The sequence below is a fragment of the Aptenodytes patagonicus genome, chromosome W, assembly GCF_965638725.1.
Source record: "Aptenodytes patagonicus chromosome W, bAptPat1.pri.cur, whole genome shotgun sequence".
Taxonomy (NCBI): Eukaryota; Metazoa; Chordata; class Aves; order Sphenisciformes; family Spheniscidae; genus Aptenodytes; species Aptenodytes patagonicus.
Genome location: NC_134981.1, coordinates 47,717,251 through 47,727,775, shown reverse-complemented (window position 1 = coordinate 47,727,775; position 10,525 = coordinate 47,717,251). Strand labels below are relative to the sequence as shown.

The 10,525-nt window shown below is 47.6% G+C and overlaps 1 protein-coding gene across 1 annotated transcript; it reads right to left on the bottom strand.

The window, feature by feature from the left end:
- Window positions 1-368: 368 nt before the first annotated feature.
- On the bottom strand, window positions 369-9,862 carry LOC143172264 (transmembrane protein 174-like). The gene is given in 5 exon segments (XM_076361486.1): window positions 369-486; window positions 2,932-3,005; window positions 3,007-3,279; window positions 3,891-4,114; window positions 9,772-9,862. Coding segments are annotated over 5 exon segments (747 nt in total). The 5' UTR covers window positions 9,830-9,862.
- Window positions 9,863-10,525: the final 663 nt, after the last annotated feature.

Here is a 10,525-nt window from a genome sequence, read left to right as displayed (position 1 = left end):
GAGATTTTCACCTCTACAAACATCTTGTGCATTCACAGTTCACACCGGTTTCAGCAAATCTGAAATTCAGGCTCCTTGTTGGGGAACCCTAATATGGATTTAGATCCTTGATTTTAATAGCTTTGCTATGAATAGTTTTGCTATTAAATAATTAATAGCTTTGATATTAAACTGCATAGCAAAAGGCTAATGAATTTTGAGAGAGAAAAAAAAGGGATTGGCTAAATATCTTCAGTGATACTGAACTATGTATCAGTACCAAGATCTTGCTCACACTTGCTTATCATGCAAGTGTTTAAAGAAAAGATTCCTGGGGATTAAAAAGCTGGTGTCTCTTAGAAGTGTCATATGTTGTCCATGGTTATTTTTTATAAGCCCCCTTTAAGTACTGACAGTGGGTATATTTCCTCATAACAGGGAGGTGATAAGTCATCACAGATGTAGTCTTCCAGCAGTTCTTCTGGCACATCAGAACTGTCCTCTGACCTGAAAATAGGAAGAGGAGCAGGCAGAAAAAGAATTTAATGAACACAAATTATGAACACCACTATCCATCGTATTTGAGGACTCGTGGCAGTCTGGAGAAGTTCCCACTGACTGGAAAAGGGGAAACATCATCCCCATTTTTAAAAAGGGAAAAAAGGAAGACCCGGGGAACTACAGGCCAGTCAGTCTCACGTCTGTGCCTGGGAAGATCGTGGAACAGATCCTCCTGGAAGCTCTGCTAAGGCCCATGGAGGACAGGGAGGTGATTCGAGACAGCCAGCATGGCTTCACCAAGGGCAAGTCCTGCCTGACCAACCTAGTGGCCTTCTATGATGGAGGGACTACATCAGTGGACAAGGGAAGGGCTACAGGTGTCGTCTATCTGGACCTCTGTAAGGCCTTTGACACGGTCCCCCACAACAGCCTTCTCTCTAAACTGGAGAGGTATGGATTTGATGGGTGGACTGTCCGGTGGGTGAGGAATTGGTTAGATGGTCGCATCCAGAGGGTAGTGGTCAACAGCTCAATGTCCAGATGGAGATTGGTGACGAGTGGCATCCTGCAGGGGTCCGTATTGGGACCGGTACTGTTTAATAACTTCATCAATGACATAGACAGTGGGATCGAGTGCACCCTCAGCAAGTCTGCAGGTGACACCAAGCTGAGTGGTGCGGTTGACACGCCTGAGGGACGGGATGCCATCCAGAGGGACCTGGACAAGCTTGAGAAGTGGGCCCGTGTGAACCTCGTGAGGTTTAACAAGGCCAAGTGCAAGGTCCTGCTCCTGGGTCGGGGCAACCCCCAGTATCAATACAGGCTGGGGGATGAAGGGATTGAGAGCAGCCCTGCCGAGAAGGACTTGGGGGTTCTGGTGGATGAGAAGCTGGACATGAGCCAGCAATGTGCGCTCGCAGCCCAGAAGGCCAATCGTATCCTGGGCTGCATCAGAAGAAGCGTGGCCAGCAGGTCGAGGGAGGTGATTCTGCCCCTCTACTCTACTCTGGTGAGACCCCACCTGGAGTACTGCGTCCAGCTCTGGGGTCCTCAGCATAAGAAAGACACGGACCTGTTGGAGCGGGTCCAGAGGAGGGCCACGAAAATGATCAGAGGGATGGAACACCTCTCCTATGAGGAAAGGCTGAGAGAGTTGGGGTTGTTCAGCCTAGAGAAGAGAAGGCTTCGGGGAGACCTTATTGCAGCCTATCAGTACTTAAAAGGGGCTTATAAAAAAGATGGCGGCAGACTTTTTAGCAGGGCCTGTTGCGACAGGACAAGGGGGAATGGCTTTAAACTAAAGGGGGGTAGATTTAGACTAGATATAAGGAAGAAATTTCTTTACGCTGAGGGTGGTGAAACACTGGCACAGGTTGCCCAGAGAGGTGGTGGATGCCCCATCCCTGGAAACATTCCAGGTCAGGTTGGACGGGGCTCTGAGCAACCTGATCTAGTTGCAGATGTCCCTGCCCATGGCAGGGGGGTTGGACTAGATGACCTTTAGAGGTCCCTTCCAACCCAAACTATTCTATGATTCTATGATTCTATGAAAGCATGCAAGTAACCTCAGTGCTGTGTCCTGTCAGCCTTATCTGGGCAAAGCACTTCTTGAGACAATGCTACAAGATGAAGTTTTACTGCAATTCAACCTTTTGCTGTGTTCTTTTTGTGAAGTATAAAAGTGTCAAGAGATGACCTTTGTTTTCATGCTGCCCATGCCTGTTGCACATGGTGCTGAGGACGATGGGTCAGTCAGCAGTTTTTCAAATAGACTTTGATAAAGGAACTAAATGACTTGTGTTCTAGGAAGGATATAATTCTGAGTAATTCCTATAATTAGATTTTTTTTTCTTAAGAATAAAGAACTATATAAAATTGTTTTGTGTCTGATTAAAGCAGTTTCATGCTGCTCTGTAATATCAGTTTATACCCCAAAACTAGGAAAAGAGTAAGGGCTGGAAGGTTGCTACAGTGGGAGAGGAGTGTACTGTGACCAGGTGTAATCAGGAGGGAGAGCATCTGGTACCAAACGGATTCTTCCATTGTTGTAAAAACGCTGTTTGTGTGCTGACTCTTGTGATTCTGTTTGAGTGGAAGCCTCTGGCTGTACATATATAGCCTTCTGGTCAACAGTCATCTAAAGGTAGTAAGATAAGCATAAAAAAAAGACAGGCTGGAGCATATATACTAATAACTTTGAAAAGAACAAGAGATTTAGTAGACTGAAAATTGAAAGGGATTCATAAGTTAATTTAATTTGGATAAAAATGTTTTCCAGAAAAAGTATGTCTCCATAGTCTTTACTCAAGAAATACTCCTAACAAAGCAAAAAAAAAAATGTCTGAAGAAGGATAGCACCCTGGACTAGCTTTTGTTTCCTTTGAACCCATACATAGTACTTAAAAATACTCAGAAGTCTGTATACAAACATACGAAGACATTTCAGAAGACTGATTCCTGGTATTCTCTGTGAGATAAGTAGCATAATTTTCATCTCTGGTAAAAGATGGGTTATCCAGGGGATTAGGCAGGGCAGAAGTGAGCAGAGCCTGGCGTGGGAATCGGTGAGGCACTGGAGGAAACAGCACCACAGCAGCTGAGCACTGGGTGAAGGTAGCATGGATTCACAGCAATGCCTTCCTGGGCTGGGTATGGTGGAGGGATGTACTGTACCACTGTTGCGCCATGAAGAGTTACAGCCTGGTTAATACCAGTGAACACAAAGGACTGTCCACTTGCAGTCTGGTCGAGGTCTGATGTATTTTCCTCTCTTTCTTTACAGGGCTTGCATGTAAGCATGTGTCGTGGTTTAACCTCAGCCAGCAACTGAGCACCACACAGCCGCTCGCTCACTCCCCCTCCAGTGGGACGGGGGAGAGAATCGGAAGGGTAAAAGTGAGAAAACTCGTGGGTTGAGATAAAGACAGTTTAATAGGGAAAGCAAAAGCCACGCATGCAAGCAAAGCAAAACAAGGAATTCATTCACTCCTTCCCATCGGCAGGCAGGTGTTCAGCCATCTCCAGGAAAGCAGGGCTCCATCACGCGTAACGATGACTTGGGAAGACAAACGCCATCACTCCAAACGTCCCCCCCCTTCCTCCTTCTTTCCCCAGCTTTATATGCTGAGCATGACGTCACATGAAATCAAAGAATACCCCTTTGGCCAGTTTTGGGTCAGCTGTCAGCTGTCCTGGCTGTGCCCCCTCCCAGCTTCTTGTGCACCTCCAGCCTTCCTCAGTCGGTAGAGCATGGGAATCTGAAGACTCCTTGGCTAGTGTAAGCACTACCTAGCAACAACTAAAACATCGGTGTGTTATCAACTTTGTTCTCACCCTAAATCCAAAACACAGCCCTGTACCAGCTACTAGGAAGGAAATTAACTCTATCCCTGCCGAAACCAGGACAGCATGTTAAATTTACAAACAGCAATCAGAATAAAAGTCACCCTGACAGACAGCAGAACAGGCCCTAGTAACTGAGTCCATTCCAGGCGAGTAACGCCATCGTATTTTATCCATCCCATCACGGTGACAGTGATCCCCACCAGTCCCAAAAACACACTTGAAAAGAGCAAAGTGGCGCCAGCTTTATCCCCATCTGACACCAGGACATCGGATCTGTTTGGCTGATTAGAGTAGAATAGAGTAGAATAGAATAGAATAGAATAGAATAGAATAGAATAGTTCAGTTGGAAGGGACCTATAACGATCATCTAGTCCAACTGCCTGACCAGTTCTGGGCTGACCAAAAGTTAAAGCATGTTATTAAGGGCATTGTCCAAATGCCTTTTAAACACTGACAGGCTTGAGGCATCGAACAACTCTTTAGGAAACCTGTTCCAGTGTCTGACCACCCTCTCGGTAAAGAAATGCTTCCTAATGTCCAGTCTAAACTTCCCCTGATGCAGCTTTGAGCTGTTCCCACACGTCCTGTCCCTGGATCCCAGGGAGAAGAGCTCAGCACCTCCCTCAGCCTGTGGGGGCACCGCACCACTCCGCGCCCACGGGGAGAGGGGTCAGCGTGACCCCACTGCCACACAGCACGGGGGACCGGGGGGGCACGGGGCTGGGAGCCTGGAGGCTGGGGCCAAGACCGGCCACATCTGCCACCCGGGTAGCCTTCCCCACCCCACATCCTGGCAGATGCTCCTGAAGCCTCCTGTTGGGATTGGCATGCTTTTTTGGGTGCTTTTGGTGGTTTTTTTTTCTTTTTTTTTTTTTTTTTTAAGTAATCACCCTGCTGCCTGGCTGGGACAGAAAGTAAAACGTTAGCCTGGGAGATAAGAGTGTTTGGAGAGAGAGCGAGCTGTAGGCAGCGATGGGTAGTGGGAAGTAGAAGCTTGGCTGCAGAAAGAAACCAAAATCCCCCTGGCATGGTGCCCCTTGCCTGGGCAGTAGGAGCACTGTGGCATTGCCCCACTGAGCAAAAACATGGTGGCTGTGAGCTAGAATCATAGAATAGAATCATAGAATCATTGAGGTTGGAAAAGACCTCTAAGATCATCGAGTCCAACCGTCGACCCAACACCACCATGTCCACTAAACCATGTCCCTAAGTGCCTCATCTACTCGTCTTTTAAATACCTCCAGGGATGGGGACTCCACCACTTCCCTGGGCAGCCTGTTCCAATGTTTAACCACTCTTTCAGTAAAGAAATTTTTCCTCACGTCCAATCTAAACCTCCCCTGGCGCAACTTGAGGCCATTTCCTCTCGTCCTATCGCTAGTTACTAGCCAGCTGCTAGCCAACTGCTTAGTGCAATACACTGTCAGAGAGAAACCAGGGGACTCCTCTGAGGTGCTGCTGTGGGTACCAGTCCCAGCAGAAACCCTCCCATGGCCATGGGTCTTCATTAGGGCTCACATCTGTCCCAGCAAGTAATTGTCCCAGCGCTGCACTGGGCACATCATGGGCTGCTGTACAGCTGGATCCATAGTTGGGTACTTGGGCTGGAGATGCCTCAGTGCTTGAACAGTGGACTTTTATTATTTAAAGGCTAGTATTGTCTCCTGGACCTCCCTTGTGCAGGGATTGACAGGTCCTTGCAGATCACCAGTTCCAATGGTGAACTGCAAAGGCGGATCATCTCAAAGCCCAAGAAGGAGAGAGGAAGAGTAGCAGGGTGCAGATAGGCTATGAAGACAATGAGACATTGTATTGGGTTTGCATGGCAAGGTTTTGGTAGCGGGGTGGCTGCAGGGGTGGCTTCTGTGAAAAGACGCCAGAAGCTTCCCCTATGTCCGACAGAGCCAGTGCCAGCCGGCTCCAAGACGGACCCACCGCTGGCCAAAGCTGAGCCCATCAGCGATGGTGGTAACGCCTCTGTGATAACATATTTGGGGGGGGGGAAACTGCTGCACAACAGCAGCCGGGAGAGAGGAGTGAGAATATGTGAGAGAAACAACTCTGCAGACACCAAGGTCAGGGAAGAAGGAGGGGGAGGAGGTGCTCCAGGTGCTGGAGCAGAGATTCCCCTGCAGCCTGTGGTGAAGACCATGGTGAGGCAGGCTGTCCCCCTGCAGCCCATGGAGGTCCACGGTGAAGCACATATCCACCTGCAGCCCATGGAGAACCCCATGCCGGAGCCCTGAAGGAGGCTGTGACCCAGTGGAGAGCCCGTGCTGGAGCAGGCTCCTGGCAGGACCTGTGACCCCATGGAGAGGAGCCCACGCTGGAGCAGTCCATTCCTGAAGGACTGCACACCATGGAAAGGACCCATGCTGGAGCAGTTCGTGGAGGACTGTCTCCCGTGGGTGGGACCCCACGCTGGAGCAGGGGAAGAGTGTGAGGAGGAAGGAGCAGCAGAGACAACGTGTAATGAACTGACCGCAACCCCCATTCCCCGTCCCCCTGCGCTGCTCGGGGGGAGGAGGTAGAAGAGTCAGGAGTGAAGTTGAGCCCAGGAAGAAGGGAGGGGTGGGGGGAAGGTGTTTTTAGATTTGTTCTTATTTCTCATTATCCTACTCTGGTGTTAGTTGGCAATAAATTAAATTAATTTCCCCATGTCGAGTCTGTTTTGCCCGTGACGGTAATTGCTGAGTGATCTCCCTGCCTTTATCTCGACCCATGAGCCTTTCATCGTATTTTCTCTCCCCTGTCCAGTTGAGGAGGGGAGTGATAGAGCGGCTTGGTGGGCACCTGGCGGCTAGCCAAGGTCAACCCACCACAGACATGAAGACCAGGCTGCTGGTGTCTGGTGCCTTAGAGAAGCAGGAGACAACAGGGAGATGTAAAGAGGGAAGATGAGAAGATCAAAGTGAGAAGGATCTTTGCAGAGCCCCTCTGAAGGAATAGATACAGACAAAAGCTGCATTTGTCACCACTACAGAAAAAGACATTGCAGGCAGCTTTCAGAACGTGAAACACCACAAACCTGGATGAGAGCTATGCCTATGCGAATGAATGAGAAGACCTCTATGTAAAACCTGCATAGATATAACCAGGGAGTGAAAACTTACAGAAAAGCCCAGTCAGAGCTACAGCCAGGTTATAGGCCTGTGAGAGACCCAATGGGTCTGTGGACAGATGCCAGAGACACAGTCTGAAATTTTAGCAAAAAGCACCAAAGTGTGGTGTTAATTCCCACTAACTACTCTGATAACTTTCCAAATCTCGTGCCTAGATATTACAGGGGTATGAACCCCAAGACAGATTTATATGTGCATCTAGCAGGGAGATGTGCCTTCACTTGCTTTAGGCAGTTCTCAACAAGACCTTAGAATGAAAATGCAGTACTCTTGCAATCTCTTTCAATCATAAATCAGTCTATCAGCAACGACCAACAATAACCCAGCAGCAAAAGTATGTCATGTCTGTCAATGGGATTAATTCAGTGTGAAAATGAAGTAGCCATTTGTGATAGGGCAGCTTATTGACAATACACAATAGTGAGACTGTCCACTGCTATCCTGATAATAAAATACGTAACTCCCTAAAGCGTGTCCTGTCCCATCCCATTAACGTGACATTGATATGCTTTTTCTGATGCCAGCATGAGAGGGTAAAAGAGCAAGTTCTACCTTCAAATATTATTTTATATTTTTGTTTTACTTGCCATTGCATCTTGCAAAATATCGTGTGGTCTCTTGAAAATAAAGGGGCAGTGCAGAAAGTCTGTTAGAGTCAGGACTGATTTTCAGAAGAAATAAAAGCTTGAAAATTAGTTAATAGTGAAGAAATAAGATAACTCTACAATAAAGAGCTAATAAATGTTTACTCTGTTAAGTATTGCTATTATTTCTCCCTACCATAAGTGATCTTGCAGTATTATTATGCCAAAAAATTAGGATGACTATATTAAAAACAGATTTTCTAGAGCTCATTCAAAATTTCCAGCAGCAGTCTCTTATTTCATTAAGTAATAAGAAGACACAAACTGTTACTTTGGTGTGTGATATTCCACGTTTTCCCTCTCACAAAAAAAGCAAAATCTGAATAACATAAATGACTGATAGTATCTCAGTCTGAAGTCTGGTGAAATGTGGCAGCAACAAGAGGTGAGAAGAGCAAACAAGCTAGAGAAACATTGACATACAGTTGAAAAGGGAAAGAATCAGGAGAGGAACAGGTTAGAAGATGAAACAGGGAAAAAAGACATGATGAGAATGAAGAAATGGAGCAAGACACCAGAGACAAAAGTTTTCTGCAGTAGCTGTGCAGACTGATAAACTCTTCCACCACTATTTTATTCCCTGTTGGACGTGGAGTTGAGAAAAACATTACTAAATCTCCACCTCAGATTTGATGACATTAAAATCTTTAGGTTTTGATCTACTTGTTAAGGATACGATACCACAAAACTCTCGATCCCACCTCTCAGCCCCAGCTCCCTGCTTTGAAGAGTCCCAAACCCATGTATTTCAGCTCTGACTCTCTTCAATGTGTTAACTCCAGTTGCAACCAACATTAATTAACAAAGGAAGAGAGCCTGAACCAGTTATTAGTTGACTGACCTCCCTGCTAGCCATGTTTGAAACCACCCTTAGAATAGAATAGACTGTTTCAGTTGGAAGGGACCTACAACAATCATCTAGTCCAACTGCCTGACCACTTCAGGGCTGACCAAAAGTTAAAGCATGTTATTAAGGGCATTGTCCAAATGCCTCTTAAACACTGACAGGCTTGGGGCATCGACCACCTCTCTAGGAAGCCTGTTCCAGTGTTTGACCACCCTCTCAGTAAAGAAATGCTTCCCAATGTCAAGTCTAAACCTCCCCTGGCGCAGCTTTGAACCATTCCCACACGTCCTGTCCCTGGATCCCAGGGAGAAGAGCTCAGCACCTCCCTCTCCACTTCCCCTCCTCAGGAAGCTGTAGAGAGCAATGAGGTCACCCCTCAGCCTCCTTTTCTCCAAACTAGACAAACCCAGAGTCCTCAGCCGCTCCTCAGAGGACATGCCTTCCAGCCCTGCCACCAGCTTTGTTGCCCTCCTCTGGACGCATTCAAGGACCTTCACATCCTTCTTAAATTGTGGGGCCCAGAACTCCACGCAGTACTCAAGGTGAGTCCGCGCCAACGCTGAATACAGCGGGATCATCACCTCCTTTGACCGGCCTGGTTATACTGTGTTTGATGCCCCCCAGGATGCGGTTTGCCCTCTGGGCTGCCAGGGCACACTGCTGACTCCTATTGAGCCTGCTGTCGACCAGCACCCCCAGATCCCTTTCTGCAGGGCTGCTCTCCAGCCACTCCTCTCCCAGTCTATACTTGTGCCCGGCGTTACTCGGTCCCAGGTACAGAATTTGGCATTCGGACTTGTTCAATTTCATCCCATTAATCATAGCCCAATGCTCCAATCTATCTAGATCCCTCTGCAAGGCCTCTTGTCCCTCGAGACAGTCAACAGCACCTCCCAGCTTGGTATCGTCAGCACACTTGCTAATGGTGCATTCAACTCCCACATCCAGATCATTGATAAAAATATTGAACAGAACTGGCCCTAGGATTGAGCCCTGAGGAACACCGCTGGTGACCGGTCGCCAGCCAGATGTAGCCCCATTCTCTACAACCCTTTGAGCCCTGCCCTTCAGCCAGTTCTTCACCCAGAGCACCGCAAACCTGCTCATCTCACAGTTGGACAACTTGTCCAGAAGGATGCTGTGAGGGGCAGTATCAAAAGCCTTACTAAAATCCAGAAAAACTCCATCCACCGCCTTCCCTTCATCCACTAGGCGCGTGACCTTATCAGAGAAGGAGTTCAAATTGGTTAAACAGGACTTTCCCTTTGTGAACCCATGTTGACTGTGCCTGAGGATTGCGTTGTTCTTTAAATGCCTTTCAATAGTACCCAGGAGTGACAGAAAAGACATTAAAGGAGAAATCTTCTACATTATTGTTGTTCTGCTCCATTACTGAGTATAATGTATCTTCTGCCTCAAGAGAAAGGGGGTTTGTAAGGGACTTGGTAGAGCATTTGAAGTTGAAGGTTCAGGTTAATTATACAAGAAATTTGTGTGTGTATGGTTAACAGAGTCCATCATGTGAAAGAATAAACTTTGCTTAGAAGAATAAAAGTCTGGGAAGTGAAGCCTGAAGTGATCACTAAAGACTTCTTGAATTACCACCATTGCTTCTGAAATGGCTTCACCCTTGCACGGCTACTTATCTCTTTGTTTATCCTCTTCTTTAATTTGGCACCCACTGATACTTCCTCTCTGTGCCCATGCCAGATGGGAGAGAAAGGAAGCTGCAGCCACCACAGCTTTTCCTGGGCCCCCTGCCAGCTGATGCATCCAACATATGGACAGCATACGTTTAGTCAACAGCAGTGCGGCAACTCACTCACTCTCCTTGGGCCACCACTCCAGCAACCCAGATCTGCAGGAAAATGTGTGGCCATCACTGGGAGTGCTTTGCAGTGCTCTGAAGCATTACATTTACAGCCATGCCTGGACCTCTGTTGCACCTCATTCTGCAGTCCAGAGCTTCTGTGGTTTAAAAAAGTAAGCTTTCTGATATTTTGCCAAGAGGGAGTAGTGGGTGGGTGGGAGGGTAAGCGGCAACAGGGTGGTGAGTGCTGAACAGCCTGGGAGAGCTCCTGGTTAT